Genomic DNA, 17,908 nt, shown 5'->3' with positions numbered 1-17,908 from the left:
CTTTATTGTTATTGTAAACTTTTTAAATTTTATTTTCTAGATTTATTTACATTTTCAATGTTTTGCTGTGCTTCTGTTTCAGACATGTTATCTGCAAGTTCTGTGTTATCAAGCGTACGTTCGTAAACTCAATCTCAGGCTGTCGGAGCACACTCTGACCGTGCGTAACCTGGTGTACTCTGTGGCGTCGCTGAAAAACTCAGAGAAGAATTTCGGAGTGCTTTGAGCACACTCTGGCCACTCAAAGCGTTCACATTCAAAATGGCTGAGTTAAATCAAACTGAACAGCAGCAATAGTAATTACAGTAGAATTAGACTTAAGAGTTGAAAACTCGTAAAAAAAATAAAAATAAAAACACTGGCTCTATCGGTCTAAGAAAAAGCCATTAAACTGCATAATGATTACAGTTAATAGTACTAAAAGTATTTCATTTTCATCCTCACTGTCAGATTGAAGATCTTGTCAAACATTACCAAAAGTGTTTTCAATCATTGAGAAAACCATAACTTTTGTGTTCAAGCTGACCACTTCAATTTTCAAACCGTTTTAGGTCATTTGAAAACTAAAGAAAAATTGATGCTCTCAAGCACCAAAGAGATTTATCAGACGCTCTTTCAGAGCGTCAGATTGAGTTTACGAACGCACTCCCAAGTGTGTGGTAGTGCTCTGCAATGGGGCTTCCTGATTGGTAGATGAAAGTTATGATTAGGTTTCTAATATTACTTAATCAATTTAAAATTGTAATGTTCTGAATGGAACACATTAATTCAGAATGTACAAAAATAACCAACCATTTCAGTTTCAAAGCTGTTTTGACTTACTGTCTCTTGAGCTGATCCATGGATTTTTTCTCCTCTTCAATTCTAGCTTTCACAGCTTTCACAATAGTCGCCTGAAAAAGTTCTGCTCCTCTGAAAAAAATGTATAATAAAACGGCAGGCGCTTAGCAGATCATTTTTGTTACATTAATATTACATCTGCGTATTAAAACAAACATTGCTCCAGGCTGCAGTTTTTAACGGACTTAAAATAATAAAAGAAAAAACAACACTAGCAGCAGGACAAAGACATTCATTTTAAAATTAATATTTCTCTGATTTATTACAGGTGCATACTTACTGCTCTCAGTTTTACTTGGCTCTCAGGCTTTACCAGCATGAATAACAGGAACCCAAAACTCACATTTTATAACGAAAAGGGCTGCTTGGAACGTTAGTGGTATAAAAAAATAAATGTTTCTGGCTGCCACAGTGAATAACATGGACTTGAAAATTTTCAAGAATGAAAAACAGACGCCTGAGATGATTGACTGCCAGCATCTGTCTGTCACTCTTGATATTTTTGTAGATTTAAATTAGTGTGCATCCCCAGCAGGGGATAATTATTGGCAGCTGATTGCAGAAAAAACTCCTTTTCAATTAGAGAAACATATGAATGCTATAGGAATTGGTAGTGGTTTGAAGCAAGAGTCATGAAGCTGACCTTACCTGGGCAACATTACATTTTGCTGCTTCCCTCTTCCTTAATGTGCACTTGAATTGCAAAGCAAAACAACTCACCTTGAGGCTAAGATCTGGGATGCTCTAATGTCTGCGACTACATGCAAGAAGTAGTAGCTCATGAAGACTCTCCTCTGAAGCAACAAGAAGGCAAAGCAAATGCTGTCCCAAATGATGCCAGCTTCATCACTGGGTAAGTCACAGTTTTCAGTCTTCTCAGCTACAGACGGAAATGGAAAGAGTTAAACTGCACCTGGAACTTTACATTTTCACATATATCCTTTCATTATTAAAGCCTCTGGTCATCTCATACCAAACAGCTACAGTACACCTCATGCAGCAGGTGTACATGGATACCCTTTGACTCCAGTTCACTGATTTATTGCTTGTGGGAACATAAATTTTAAAAAAAAGCCTTTATTTTTTGAGGATTACCACCAAACCTAGGTGGTGTTCTGTTTCTGACGTGAAATTATCTGTACACATGTCCTGCCATCAAATACTACAGAACTAGTTGGGTTACGGAACTATCTTCTAGTAGGAACTACATTTAACAACATACAGATGAAAATGACTCAAAAATACAACTAAAATACAGAACACGTGACAAGGGGTTGTACTCGTGGAGTTATCTGTAAGTGACTTATGATGCATTGATTAAGTAACTTTTCAAAAAAAAAAGTCTTAAGACAAAATTATGCTAAAAATATTGTAAGTGTAATCAACTACACAACGTTGAAGTAACAGCAAAAAAAGACTGTACTCCATGAAACCTGACTCCTTAATCTGTAGCAGCCTGCCATATTTGTATATTCTTTGACAATGGACAGCACTGTGCTGTATGTAGAACTACAGATTTAAGATTTAAGATACTTACGGGGCTTATATTCTTTAATAGTGCAGGCCAGACTCAATGTTTGGATTAACCAACAGCAGTTTTTGACCAAAGGACCAATGTAGCCACAGGCTGCTATCTGTAACAAGCAGAAAACATTCACCAGTAAATTCACAGGAATTTGAACAGTACATTGCAGTAGTAAAGAGTAAATAACAGCATATTTTCATTGTTCATTATTTATTTTAATTCCGTTGTTCTTCAATTATTTAATTGTAACTTGCACATGGTAACTTATTGTTGTGTTCTTTTTTTTTTTTTTTTACACAGAACAAAGTACCACCTGATAGAAACTGTTTATATCTCTAAAAGAGAACCACATTGTGTGAACAATCTTTAAATTCCAGACATGTATAGTCTCTTCCACTCATCCTCAATTTCACACAGACACCACTTGATTAACTACAGTATTTATAAATACAGGATTTTTCGTCAGTAATTAAGCACTGTGTACATTATATACTATGGCATAACTTTGTTCAATATTTATTAAACATAATGCTGCTGTCAATTCCATTGTAAAAGTTTACTACTGTATTTTTGCAGTTTTTCCATGCTTTCACCATGATTTATCAGTTTACCATTGTTTGACATATCTCTCACGGCTTTACAATGCTTACCTATGCTGTTCCATGCTTCATCTATGCTTTATTACACTTTGCTATGCTTTTACTATGGGGATCTTTTATAAGGGTTACTTCAACCAAAAGGCAAAGTATTGGCCAAAACAGAAAGAAGTGTACCCTGAATATCTATGAGTAACCTTGTTTGACCATGCTTCATGCAGGGCTGTCTTCTAGCTTCCCCTTATGCTCAGATTGTTTTCGGGGCACTTACAGACAGGACATTCTTCATGGTGATCACAAACACGTTGTAGGCGATGAGAAAGTCCCAGAAATGCAGGATGACTTTGATGGGTTTCAGTAAGAGACCCCCACCAAACAGCAGGAAGTAGAAGCAGGCCACCAGGTAGCCCATGCAGAATATGCTGATCCGAGTTGTTCCTGTGATGAAGATGATGGTGAGCACAAACCAAAAGAGATAGCTGAACATCGCCACCTTCAGCATGTCCAGGTAAGATCTGGAAATCAAGAACAAAGAGGTAATTTTAATACAGGCACCAAGGAGGAGCCGGTAAGAAAGATAGTTTCCATACTGTCTCACAGGAAGCTAGAATTAGGTGACCTTTTGCCAACACATAACATGAAGTGATTATATATACAAAAAAAAAAATATGAGAAGTTTTTTTGTTTGTTTGTTTTAATGAATATTACAAAACAGAACTAATTCAATACCAAAACTTTGCAACAATTATCCTCACAATACTCAGAGGATTATAAATCAAAGCTAGAAGGATATCCATCAAAATGAGTTGCTTCTTTGGTTTAACCAGAATCAAAATTCAAAATATTTTCCTCGGTTACAAAGAACCCACTATTTCCAACACTGAGTAATTTCTTGCCAAAGACCAAAGTATGGTAAACATTTATTTTGAGATATTTTCAAACAGAGCCCATCCTGTGTAAATCAATGTCTTCACTGTCTGTCCCCACTTACAGTGCAAATAACTGATATTTATTTCAGACAGAACCTTCAGCCTGGTGAGAAAGTTTTGTCATGGTCGCTGTTGTGTGTGAAATGTAGTCTTATTGTAAAACAGCCTACTTTTTTAATCTTTTTACCTAAAATATATTTGCTAAGATTGTAGTATGATATCTGAAACTGATTTGTGTAAGCAAGAACTTGCTCAAATCATTAAAAAGTATTTATTGAACAAAGTGAAATGAGGCAGCATTGTTTTAATGCATGTGGGTGTACTGTGGATATGGTGATGGTAAAATATTGATTTTTTTTTCATGTTCTGTAATCTGAGACAAAGCAAACAAGAGCAAATAAGTGCATCCCTGGGCCTCAAAAAAAACTTTGCTTTAATGGCCTTGATGGATTATGTGATAATAAAACTGTTATCCACTCCAGGTTATCAAAACAAGTGTACAGTAAATAATCAATTAGGAAAAACAGTAGACAGAGAGGTTTTCAGGTTTCTAGTGCTACTGCAAACAGATCAGATCAGGCTCAGCTTTCAGTATAACACTGCACTTCAAGAAAGGAAACCTTAAGTTTCAGTTTAGTATAACTGAATTACTGAAACACAAACAGGATAGTTTCATGACAAATTTAAAATCAATCCATGCTAGTGCCATCTTTTTCATTTTCTATTTTCCATTTCGTAAGCCGACAAGAGAAATGTTTTCAACGTGATACCGTAAAAAAAAAAAAAAAAAAAAAAAAAAAGGAAAAACTCAACTGGCAGTTATTTCTCAGAGAAAGTGTACTTGACAGGTTATTACAACCACAAGATAAATCTGAGTTTTAAAATGTTGTTATTAAAAAATGATTTTCCAATAACAACAGTGTGCTCTCTATGAAGGCTTGGGATGCATAACCCAGCGACAAGCATCACTGCCCAATAAACCCCTTGAGATTATCAATCTTATTTTTAAGGCGTTATGGACAAGATACACTGATCTACAAAACTCTCACTTAAGGTGCTCATTGTTTTCATAATTCTACATGCATACATTATATCCCCTTCGGTAACAATTTTATATATAGAGAGGAAACTTAACGAGGTACAATCATTTAATGAAGCATGCAATGACTGAAGGGGATACTATAAACAACATACTTATGTTAATAAAGCCTAGACCAAACTCATGACTACCATAAATATCAGCTGTCATGACAACAGAATCATCCAGTCCCAGTATAAATGCTTACCTTTTCACTCATGGCTGCTGTAAAAGATGTCTTGCAGTATCTACTTTCTAATTTTGTTATTATTAAGTAAGCAATTACACATTTCTTTAACTATCACTTGATGCCATAATGTTATCTCCATTTAATACCAGTTAAAGACCTATGGTTGGGTTCAAGAACAGTTTTAAATAAAGCAAAGCTAGAACATAGCTAGACGGTTTTATCATGACATTACTCCAGTTAAAGTGAAATGAGGGTGCCTCACTGTACCTGCAGTGAATGAAGTCAGGCACTGGATTGTGCTGGCTGAAGGAAGCTGCATCCAGATCCCTACATATTTCCACGTTGTCTCCAGCCATGATCCGCACCGCTGCTTTGTTCTCATCTTCAAACACTTCTCTTTGCAGGGATGCACAGAGCAGAAGCATAAAGTCATCTGAAGGAAGCAGAGTAAGGGACATATGAGGTAAACATTTAATACCTTAAACAAGTCGTGGTAGTGGCATGTGTGTGTCACACAAACAAGTAAGCATCAGTAATTCCAGGTGCTATACAGTATATGTGAAGATTTTGTTCTGTAGCAAAATCTGTAGCAAGTTTAATATTCCAACAGGCTGCAGTAAGGACAGATACTGGAGCAAGCATAACATCGGGTTTCCTGGACTTTAGTCATATTTAGTATCTCAACACTACAAGTGATTATTCTTTGAAAATCGATCTATACTACATGCAATTTAGGTACTTACAGACAAGAAAGACTGGATTAGGGCTTGTGTGGAAATCAGGAAAGTACATCCATTTTATAACATTGGAGTCCATACCAGAACCCTGGAATCTCCACGGATAGTCTGCAAATGCACAAAAACAGACATATGCATTATATTGTCATCCAAGTGTAATCAGTCCAAATGGGATGGCATTTTGAAATTATCATACCTTTACAAGCTGCAGGTGGAATGCCAATACAAATGAAGTACTGGAATGTCAAGATGCATGCCAGAAAGCAGCAGTACTTTGGCCAGATTTCTGCAATGGCTTTTCTCCTGCGCCGGTACATTACAGCAATTAAACAGAAGGCATGGAGCATTGCATAGAAATCCATTCTCTGGCCGATCACATTAATTGCCATAAGGAAGCATGTCTTAAAGAAAGAGAAACAACATAATTCAGCTGCTGAAAAAAAAAAACAATTACATGAGGCAAATGTACACATATAGTGCAATAAAGGTAGGCAACATTAAGTTTAATGACATGCTATGTAGTAACCAGCCAATAATGCATCGATAAATATAATATAAAGAATGCTATTAGACAGTTAATAATAACAACACGACATAGCAACAACAATAATAACAAACAAATAATAAAGCACATACTGTACATACGTGAGGGGTTGGACTTCTTACCTCCAAACCAAACTTATAGAAGAAGTAGTTTATGAAATACTTGACACAGTTCACAATTCCATCATCCAAGTGATGTCTTGTAATAGCATGAAAGATGGTTTTAGTCGCAGGTGCTGTCAGATTGTTTTTCAATCTATAATATTCCTGGTGGCGGTAAATTGTTATTTCAAAGGCCAAGATTGCCAGCATCAAAAGGTTGTTCTAGAAAAGGACCAAACACAAACCCATGCAGAGATAAAGAAGCTTCAATTAAAAAGATTTAAGTCCGGTAAAGTATCGAGTAGCATTTGGGGAAACTGTACATAATTTGGTGGGTCTTCGAATGTAGTACAACAAATATACCTACAATAGTATTTCCCTTTGAATACTGGCAAAGTAATAATCAATACAAAATAAATTTGACATACTTTTGATGTACAATGTTCTTTTCCAACCCCAGGTACTCACTGTATCTGAATAAAATGCAATGGGCTACTGTTTTCTTTTCTCTGTTGGCTAGTGGATAAAATGCGTTAAACAGCCACATTGGGGTAAAACCTGTTAGACTGCACTTGCAAATCTCTTGATCTACCCCTCCTTCTACTATGCACTGGACCTACCTGACCTCAGCACCATGTTACTGGATCCTCAGCTCATGCACTATCCTTATATCCTTACTATCCTACTGTATTTAAATATTCAACTTGCATTGTAAACCTGTACTGCCCTGTAACACCTGGAAGTCGCCTTTAATAATAAAAATAATAATATGAATTGTCAGTCCGAATACAATAATACGATTCTACTGCTGCTGGCTTGGTCCCAGTTTTGAGTTTAAGCCTTAGATTAACTACCAGTATTCCTAATGTTCATACAAGAATGCTTTATAGGCCACTTTTAGTAAATGTGACTGTACATTTTAGTAAAAGTGTTTCTCACCCTAAGGTACTCCAAGAGGGGAGATGACTTCTTTAATCCAACCCAGTTGGAAGGGTCAATAGATTTATTATAAAGGAGGGATGTCATCATGTCTTTTCTCTTCTCTTCAGTCCAATTCAATGACTGTGGAGAAGGATATGTAACTACAAATTAAACTGAATCCAAATACTAATCTTCAGTAATATGGCACGGGAACGCCGAAATCACTTGCATACATACATATATGCATGCATATGTACAGTCATACATACATATAGAGATACATGTTAAACATGTAACATTGCTTACCATTGTACAGTTTACAGAGTAGCTTCCTTCATCTATAGAAGACAGTTGGTACAACATTTTGCAGACAATTATAACACAGGTCCATATAGTACAGATGCTTGATGCTAGTGGGCGGAACTGGCTATATGGAAGCGCAAAAGCCCAACATATAAAAAATACATAATTGAAGAAGGAGACCTGAAAAACAAAAGCTGTACATTAATTTTAACTGTACTGACCCCTAGCATGTAGTAAATTATACCAGAGAAGAAACCATAAGCTTTTTTTTTTTTTTACTTAAATACAGCAATATAAAGGTTTTATGTGTCCCTGTTGTGGCTTACCAGGCTGCAGATACACAGTACTGTAGAGTATAATATGTTTTTTAATTCCACACAAATTTTATGTTTTTGAGGATCTGATAAAGCTGTATTGAGTGACAAACTGGTGTCTTTCGGACAGGTTTTAGCTGAAATCTGTGACATTTACATAATTTGCACTATAGGGCGTACAAGTTAATTTGTTCTCCGCTCTGCTCCAGTCTCACCTCTTTGACTGTGACCCAGATGATATAGGATGACACTACTTTGATAATGTGTAGTTCAAAAAGCCACCAAACAAACAACTGCAGTTTGTGAAAATACTCAAGAAACTTCAAAAAAAGCACTGTCAGACGGTCTATGACCAGATGCCATTTATTCTTGAAATCTGAAAACAGAAAACAGAAACCATTAATAAAAGCCTAGTATTCAAGGTATACTATTTTTTTTTTTTTTTTTTTTTTTTTTTTACTGGCAGAAGAAAGAAGCAGTTTAAAGATTTTTAAGCAGCAATAGTGCACTGATAAGATACTATTACTAACTTTAAAAACCACTACATGGGTCTTACATAAAAGTTGTGTGTTTTGTATCATCTCTTTTTTACAAGGCAATCATATCTTTGTTATCTAAATGTTGTATTAATTGATACAACATCCTAAAAAGGTTTACCATGGGATTTTTTGACAATATTTTTAGCAGTTTTACTATGCTTTCCCCATAGTGACACTATGCATTTACCATAGTTTACCCTGGTTTGTCATGTTTATTAATACGCTTTACCATACCATGCTGTTCTGTACAATACTTGCCTATGCTTTACCATGCTCTAACTATGCTTTATTAGTGTTTGCTATGCTTTTATTAAAACCTTTATACGGGAACATTAAGTATTGTAAACTCAATGTGAAAATAATAAACCATTTTAAAGTGAACGTGGGAGTGTTTTGACCCTGTATCTTGTTTGGGCCACCAGGAGCCTCCCGCAGTTGAGGTGCGACCTCTGACACTGTCATGGTCAACCAAGGCCAGCTGACAGAGAATCGACCCCCCCCCCCCCGATGAAGAAGCTACTGCAAATGAACAAACAAGCATTTTAGGGTGTAGAGATGACCAAAAACCCAATTTTAAGAAAGAACACCACATACTTGTTTTTTTTTAAATGGTAAAATACATTTTCTAAGGATGGCCTTCAAGAGGTTCAGACTAATTACTTTTGAACCAACTGAGATTGTTAACCTGTCAATCTACTCAGACTGGATGGAACGGGGGCTCCGTTTTACAGGTTTCTTTAGTTTTCAATTAGGAATTCAAGTTGCCTCAGACATGACTGATTCCATCTTAAACAGGAGTTGAAAAATCAAAGCCTTCTGCCCATGTTATTTACCCAGTGACTACAGCCAAAGCTCCATGTAGCACTAGGGTATGATATAAAAACTGCATAAGCACGAAACAGAACCATATGGGGAAAACCAACACAGGACATACAAAGCAACCCTTTGGGAAAATATTGCAGTGGGTTTTAGAAACAAAGTTCAAAAAAATGTAACGGCACAGAAGTTATACATAAGACTTAAAGGAAATAGAATGGTAATTGTCAGAAAAAAATGCTGGCATTGTTATAGCAATACCTAATGTAAATCTGAAGAGATTTTATTTCGGAAAACTGCTCTCCACAAGTTTCTAGTCTCTCCAGCAGCTCATACCAACCCTTTTTAAATCCATAAAGGGAAGTCGTATTCACTTTAGATCAATTGTCCTGCAGTTGTTATTCCAAGCAATAATAAGCCAAAAGCCATAGTATAAAGTGAGCTGAGGAATTTCAATACAGTTTCTGGCATAGGAAAGCTCTGCCATATTTATCTCATTCTCTTACTATCGTTTTACTATTTCTATTTGTTTTTTTTATTTTCGGGTTGGGTGGGCTTTAAGTTTTTTTAACAGTGTAATTTTAAATTTAATATCTGTTCACCTACTTATACCCCATACAGTTTAATGTTCATCCTTTTAATTTGGACAGCCTGCTCTGTCTGTCTTTCTGTGTACTTTCAGTAAGCACAATTTGTAAAAATAAATAAAAGAATAAAAAAGATTACTCCCAAAATAAGTTATGCATATATTAATGTTGGTATATAAACTGAATCTCCTCATCACATATCTTAGCACAGTGGCATTTAATTGCCATATACATTTATTTTAAAATAAAAAAGTATGATAACTATCCTATCTGGTGAAGGGTACTCTCTTTTCTGAGCCTGACGTATAACTTGCTCTGATTTACCCGATGTTTCCTCAGTTAGGGTCTCGGCTCCGCTGGGCTGGTCTACTTCACTGCAGTGTCTGCTCCCTCCTTTATCCCCACTTTCCTCTGGTTCTTTCTCCTCTCCTTTTTCATCTATTTCCACCTGACTCTTCTCCTCCACCTCATCCTTAGCAGTACTGGTGGTCACATTCATCATGGTGATGTCAACCAAACTACCGTCCTGGTGCACTAGCCTGTGGACACAGAAACACTGCATCAGCAACAGGGTTTGTTCAGACACCTGAAAATAACTACAGAGACTGGCAAGCAATGCTAGTGCAACTTGTCAATGCCAGTTAACTGTCAGTTGTCAGTAAGTAACAAATAAGAAAAGGAAGCACTTCACTAAGATTGCAAGGTTGCAAATGAATAATTTCATTTCCCAGTCCAGCGTTTGTAGTTCTATGAATGTTTCTAGTAACAATAACAACAATACTTAAACTTGACATTTTCCCTCCAGGAGGTAAAATAGCCAAGAGTTTAAGGTAGCATGAAATGGCAGCGTATCCAAGCAAGCATTTCATGTCTTCAGAGGACTTACTCATTCTGGTGACTGGATATTTTTTGCTTGATGCTGCTCAAGAATAACCAACAGAGATGGAGAAATCAGAATGAGAACAGATGCTCAGGTACACAATGTAAAACAAGTATTAGTCTGCATGAAACTGTACCATGTGTTAGGCTAAAGAATGCGCAGAAAGGCTAACTATGTGTAGGTGTTAAAGTTTGAGAGAATGAAATAAATTCTAATATAGAGGAGACAGAAAAAAAAAAGCCTCAAAGGCAAAACAGGCAAGAAAAGTGGTTGTAACAACATAAAGTTAAAGCGATAGTAGTAGTACGATATTTTCAGAAATGCAAGGTTGCACTTCAGGAGAAACAACATGCAGGTAGAAATAAGTGGGTTTCAACAGGATTGTGTCACAGCACACTTTTGCAGAACATTTTATTGAACTCCAATATACAGTACTGTCCCATTTTGCAAGACTCTACTGTCCATGTGGTACTGTGTGAAAGGTAATCTTAAAAACTTCATCTTGCTGAAATAGAAGAAAATAAATAATGCATGCATACATACAAATATGCATACACACATACATATTGCAACACTGCTTCATTCACAGCATTGGGGAAAACATGACTGTTTAATTAAATCTGCATATCTACATGGGTTTTTACATACACTGGGGATTATAATAACATAATTGATTTGCACACATGTCCATGTATCTATTTATCCTAAACTTGCATTATACAGTAAGTACACATTTACTGAAATTGAGAGTGTAATCTGAATTTAATATATTTAATATAATTCAGAGAAACTGAATAATCTGTTTTAGCAAATATTACACTAAACCAAGGATGGAACATTCTTGGGCTACTTTGCAAAAGGTAGCATTAGGTAATTGGGGCCTGTGAGCCTATCTTCAGATGAAAGACTGCCAAAAACTAAAAGTAGGGTTATAAACCTTAATAGGGTTTATTTTAATATACAGAAAATAAAATTACAATATGCAGATGGCAGAGCAAGCACATATATAAACTTTATATTGACAACAGGGAACTTTTTTTTGCAAGCAGCTTCAAAGGGCATCCATGAAAGACAGAAAAGGAGTGAGTACCCACCTATTAACTATCAGATAAACACGACCATTGACTTTGGCATGGCTATGAGATGAAATATGAAATGGCGTGGCAATGGAGAAATGAGAGACAGAAAAAAGTGTTAAAGATATCATGAAAACACTCAGAGCAATGCTGGAAGGCTGAATGGGTTAAGAAGCCTTGGTAACACAAATAAGAGAGTAGAGCAAAAGATACACTGTAATGACTCAGGTCTCAGGAAGCTGGTGTTGTAGTGCCTTCAACTAGACCTGGTGCACTATACATGCTGTACCACTCCCCTTTCTCACTTATCACAACACAAACAAAGTACATAACAGATTTAAAAAGCTTCAGGAACCTACTGCAAACTATACATTGACTTGAAGACTCTTCTGAATACTGCATTGTTTTATAGCTTATGGTAAACACTGTATATTTTGCTTTACTGAGGGTTTAAGTAGGAACTTTCTTAATACACCATGGAGAAAACAGTCCACAACAAAAGGGACACATTGAACTGCTGTTAAGCAATTGGACTGTGCTGAGTTATTTTTCTAGCTTCCTGTATGTGTAGCCTAAAATAACCCTTCACTGTTTTTTAAATATTCACGTGTGGTTCAACTGATACATTAATCTTTTCAAGTGGTGACATTACAATAAGTAAAAACAGCAGTGGTTCCTATGGCACCTTACCACTTTGCACAGCAGACCATAGGTTTTATTTTAATTACTCTTTTAACTATGTCCCCTCAACACGTCCAAAGTGATCTGTAATCTCTATTGGTTTTATGTGATAACAAAGGGGCTTGTTTTCCAAATACCTACCCACCAAAAGAATGGGCAATTTGTCTATAAAATCATCTATCACTGACTGGATTACTACAGAAATCAATGTTTTTTCAAACTGTTTTTTAGCAGTTGTACTCTTTTGGCACAGACAACCACACTTGTCCCAGGATTCTGAAGCAGGATTGGGAGAGTCTAGATCAAGGTGGTGGCAGGGAAGTAAATGTGGAGCAAAGAAGTACACACATTATTATTATTTTTGGGGGGTGGGGGGGTGGGGGTGGGGGGGGGGGGGGGTGGGGGGGGGGGGGGGGGGGGGGGGGGGGGGGGGGGGGGGGGGGGGGGGGGGGGGGGGGGGGGTGGGGGGGGGGGGGGGGGGGGGGGGGCGGGGGGGGGGGGGGGGTGGGGGGGGGGGGGGGGGGGGGTGTGGGGGGGGGGGGGGGGGGGGGGGGGGGGGGGGGGGGGGGGGGGGGGGGGGGGGGGGGGGGGGGGGTGGGGGGGGGGGGGGGGGGGGGGGGGGGGGGGGGTGGGGGGGGGGGGGGGGGGGGGGGGGGGGGGGTGGGGGGGGGGGGGGGGGGGGGGGGGGGGGGGTGGGGTTGGGGCCGGGCGGGGGGGAGGGGGGGGGGGGGGGCCTCCCGCGAGGGGGTCCCTGTTATATTTATTTATTTATTTATTTTGGGGGGGGGGGGGGGGGGGGGGGGTTCACGTTTTTCCATCTCTTGAACTACTGTACATCAAAGATTCAAAACTAATAGTTTTTCATCCTTACGTTATACAGCTGAAAAGTCTCTGCATACATGTAAAAGTGCAGATGTAGGCCTGTCTCTAGTATAATTTTATAAATGATGCAAAAGTAATGCTAAGATTCCTTTGTGTGATATATTATGGATTTTCTTATTGTTACTGCATCTTGTAAAGTGCTTTGTGATGGTGGTCCACTATGAAAGGCGCTATATAAAATAAAGATTGATTGATTGATTGATTGATATGGCCTTTATCCTAATTCTTAACAAAGATACACACATGTGTTAGATGGTATATGGCTATAAAGTCCTGCAACTGACCAAACACAACTAGAAATATTAAGACTTTAAGCATTTTCTAATATTTTGTATTTTATAAGCAAAAGAATACTAGGATTTCCAATACAATACCTACACTTTGTTCTATATGTAATCCGTCACAACTTTTCCACTATGAGAGTGCACACTGAGAAGAGGTTCTTCTTTTTCTTTACCTGTAAATGGTACTGTCCTGCTTGGTGGCCAGGGTCTTCAGGTCTGTGAGCTCGAGAAAGTGCTCGTGGAAATAGTGCAGGTGCAGAATGCACACAAGCAAGAAGGAAGTTGGGATGAATATCCTAGTGAAGAGCTCTGCAACACCAAACTGTTCCAGCCCCAGATCCTTCAGCCTGCAAAGCACAAGAAACAAAAACTAAATTCAATCCACGGCCCTTAAGAAATCACTCTAGGTTTTGTCAGAGGCCGCATATTGCATTTTCTATTTTAATAGCGGGGAACTGTAATGAACTGACAAGCCTAATGAAATAATACATGAAGGGCATTTTAAAAAGAGGCACTACATTAATTACATGATTTGGAGTAATAAATATGCAACTATTACAAAACTACAGTAGCGCAAACAAATTAGGCAGACACTGAGTAAAAAAATAACCTTTTTAGTATAGTTACTCGTTACTGCTTTGCAAAAACCCTAGCCCTGCGCTTTTCACTCTAGATTTGTCCAGCACTCACACAAAATGCTTTCTGTGTAACAGAAACATGTATTCCACGTGCTTCATCCATAACTCTGCACAATCAATCACACGACAACCAGTAGCGGTTCTGTGTTTTGACAAGAAAAGCTAAAACTCCAGTTTGCTACTCACTTTTCTTCATCCATCCCCGTCATGTTGGACCAGACACTTGGGGAGGATTCAAACTGATACGTGTAGACAAGGATAAGGACGAACATGGTGTAAACGACAACAGACATCCAAAAATATTTTAAAATTCTTCTCCACCAATCGTAGTGTACCTGAGAGTAAGAGAATTGAAGAATTTGAAACAGAAACAGGTAGAACCTTTAGTTCAAGTCACCCTAAAATTATATATATATATATATATATATATATATATATAATATATATATATATATATATATATATTATATTATATATTAGATATATATATATATATTATAATAATATATCAATATAGTCTAATCATAATCTAGGTACAGAAGTTTTTCAAGCAGGAGGTGACAAGCAAGACACTGTAACATTTTGGATGGGCCAGTTAGCAGGCAAGCAGCAAGGTAAATGGAGGGTGGAGCCAAAATGTAAAGGAAAATATGGTATACAATATTTACCTGATACAGTGCTACACAAAACAGGAATAGCACCATGTAGATAATTTTATACATGACTATTTTTCCTTCAAAGCTGACGAAGAAGAACATGCCTCCACAGACATAGATCCAGTACTTGACAAACATCGCTTTAACCAGGTTACCCAGAACGTGCATGATTTCTTTCTCTTTCTCCTTCTCCTCTATAAAAAAAAAGGAGAATTTGCTAATGTAATGTAGCGTTTTTAGGGACTATTCTAGCTGCCATTGCCATGTGAATTTTGTACAATAGATTTACCAAGCTTACCCTTTTCCTCTTTAGCTACCCTGATGTCAGACAGAGCATCATTCCCTGCATCTTCTAACTTCTCCTTTTTCTCCATCAAATGTTGCCGGAGCAGCAACCAGAATGTTAAAGCACAAAGAATCTAATAGAATAAGAGCAACAGTTTGATTCTTCATTAATACTTTTTTGGTTTCAGCTGTGATATATTTGTAATATATTTATACACCAAGAACAACTTTAGTAAAACTGAATTTCATCCAACAAATTATGTGAGCAGGTAACAGAATATATGCTTCAAATGATTCTACCCTTTATTCTAAATCGTCACCTCTGTGTGCGCCCTTATTCATGGACCTACTCAGATATCTATATGTATTTGTGAGCTAATTTAAAAATCTAGAACTTAAACACAGAAACATTGTTATATTTAAATTATATTTTATCACTCGATGCGTACTTTCGATCCGAGTTCCGCAAACGGGTCCCCTTTCTTCTCTAAAATTCCTGAAACTTTCGGAATCTCGTCAACATCAATGCTCCAAATATACTGAAGGCTCAACAACAGGTTTCCATAGAACACCATGAAAGGAGAAGTAAGCATGGCATATTTCCGTCTGTTGCGGACCATCCAAAGTGTGCAAGACCAGATCAGCAGAACAAAGGTGAGCCAACTGTGATAGGTGATACTCCATGCCTGAAAATAAAAGGTGGCATTCACATTGACAGAAAAAAGAAAACATACTACAGAATGCATGCACAGTATGTAAAAAACAAAATGTGTGTGAATACTTTACAATACTTCATGGAATGAGGACATGACCTTACACAACTAATCAAATATGTTTGTGCATGTAAGATATTCGCTACATGATACCATTTTAACGGCCAGGTTGGGTTTACCTCACACAGCTGAGTTTCTTGTTGTTTCACCTCACATACTGCAAGGATTGCTCTCACAGTACAGGTTCTGCTATCTCTTATAATGACTCACTAAGGTCTACTGTACTTTCTCTATGGACACGAGTACAGGTAGACCTGACACAACCCCCAATATAAAGAAGTTAAACACATTTTTTCATCCAATATGATTTAAGTCTTTTCCTTTTAATGTTTAACGAGTTCCAAATAGGCTTTATTATAAAACAAAAATGAAGCTGATGACAACCTGATGTCACATGATATCAGGAATTCAAATGTAAAAATGATCACTGTATTTCAATGTTACTACAAACTATGAAAGTACAGTGCATGATTAATTAGGACCAAAAAAAAAGCAAACAAATAGTAACAAGGGATTAGAAAAAAATAAAATAATGAAATGCAAAACAAAATCTGCACCATTTGGCAATGTTGTAGCTGACATAATCAAGAACAAAGAATCTGTAACTTCTAACTTCTGATGCAATGCAGAGTGGTTTCAATGCCACACAAACCTTTCACATTAATGATGACTACAATAGGCTATCCATTCACATGCCAAAAAATTACAATTACAACATTTTGTACAGACGATAATATTTTGAGATTCCCTATGGCATCAGACATGCTAAAGGTCAAAGAAGATTACTAATAAGATGTGTGAAACTGATCTGAAAGCATGGTAAAACTATAACATTTTCAAGTTGGCAAAGATCAGCAGTTTTTTTTTTGTTTTGTTTTGTTTTACAAATCTGGTTAACATAGATCACTGACCAAAATCTGACACTGTTTATTGTAATTAAAAGCAGTGATCGTGTTTGCTAAAATTATGCTGGTGTACACCACTGTATGCCTTGGAGTAAAATTATCACAATCTTATTTGTGTTGTAACCATTTGCCCGATGAAGACATTAAGCGAAAACTTTGTCTGTTTGAGTTTCGTCTCCAAATACTTTAGAATCTATGACTGATTGTTTGAAGTTATATATAATTGCATTTGATTTTCCTGGGCTCATTTAATTCAAATGTGCTCATATGCTGGATCTCCTGCTAAAAGCACGGCTGTGTGGTGTGCAGGGTGAGTCATACAGTCAGGGGAGCGCAAGATCACATCCTATATGTTCAAATGTGGCAGTCTTTGCAGTTCAGCAGACCCCACTGTCAACGTGACGGTGAGCTCAAGCTGACCCCTACAGTGGGATCAGGGGATGTCCATTGACCTTCAGTTCTCTTGAGCTGCGTGGGGATTTACTACAGTGTGGGGACATTCTAAAATGGGGAAGAACATTGGGGGTAAAATAACTGGGCACTGAATAAATATTTAAGACTACTCACCATCATAGCTATCAGAGCGCAGATATAGCTTTGCTTCATAATAAATCTGAATATTGTAACCACAGCGTGGACTTTGGGGCTTTCTTCTTCTTCTGATGTTTCTTCCTCATCTTTATTATCATCATCCACCTCATAATCACAATCGCCCTCTTCTTTTTTCTCTGCAAGGGATCAGGACAAAGAAACAGAGACATAAACCAATGTATTGGAATTGTGATATGTAAAGCACCATGCACTTTCTAACAGCTTGTGAATCCAGTG

At 37.5% G+C, this 17,908-nt stretch overlaps 1 protein-coding gene across 1 annotated transcript in view; it reads right to left on the bottom strand.

The window, feature by feature from the left end:
• Window positions 1-17,908, bottom strand: part of LOC121313521 (piezo-type mechanosensitive ion channel component 2-like) — a 181,866-nt gene that overhangs the window by 30,115 nt on the left and 133,843 nt on the right. The window contains exons 12-29 of the mRNA XM_041246172.1: window positions 17,648-17,808; window positions 15,852-16,088; window positions 15,416-15,536; window positions 15,130-15,311; window positions 14,648-14,796; window positions 13,997-14,170; window positions 10,345-10,559; window positions 8,294-8,454; window positions 7,768-7,944; window positions 7,480-7,602; window positions 6,562-6,762; window positions 6,092-6,296; window positions 5,902-6,003; window positions 5,426-5,591; window positions 3,233-3,476; window positions 2,378-2,474; window positions 1,561-1,720; window positions 823-912 (exon numbers count right to left, since the gene is read on the bottom strand). Of these exons, the coding sequence (XP_041102106.1) occupies window positions 823-912; window positions 1,561-1,720; window positions 2,378-2,474; window positions 3,233-3,476; window positions 5,426-5,591; window positions 5,902-6,003; window positions 6,092-6,296; window positions 6,562-6,762; window positions 7,480-7,602; window positions 7,768-7,944; window positions 8,294-8,454; window positions 10,345-10,559; window positions 13,997-14,170; window positions 14,648-14,796; window positions 15,130-15,311; window positions 15,416-15,536; window positions 15,852-16,088; window positions 17,648-17,808 (2,965 nt within the window). The remainder of the gene's footprint in view (window positions 1-822; window positions 913-1,560; window positions 1,721-2,377; window positions 2,475-3,232; window positions 3,477-5,425; window positions 5,592-5,901; window positions 6,004-6,091; window positions 6,297-6,561; window positions 6,763-7,479; window positions 7,603-7,767; window positions 7,945-8,293; window positions 8,455-10,344; window positions 10,560-13,996; window positions 14,171-14,647; window positions 14,797-15,129; window positions 15,312-15,415; window positions 15,537-15,851; window positions 16,089-17,647; window positions 17,809-17,908) is intronic.

This window comes from Polyodon spathula, chromosome 3 (assembly GCF_017654505.1).
Source record: "Polyodon spathula isolate WHYD16114869_AA chromosome 3, ASM1765450v1, whole genome shotgun sequence".
Classification (NCBI taxonomy): domain Eukaryota; kingdom Metazoa; phylum Chordata; class Actinopteri; order Acipenseriformes; family Polyodontidae; genus Polyodon; species Polyodon spathula.
Note: the sequence above shows the minus strand (reverse complement) of the source record. Positions and strands in the feature narration are given on the sequence as shown.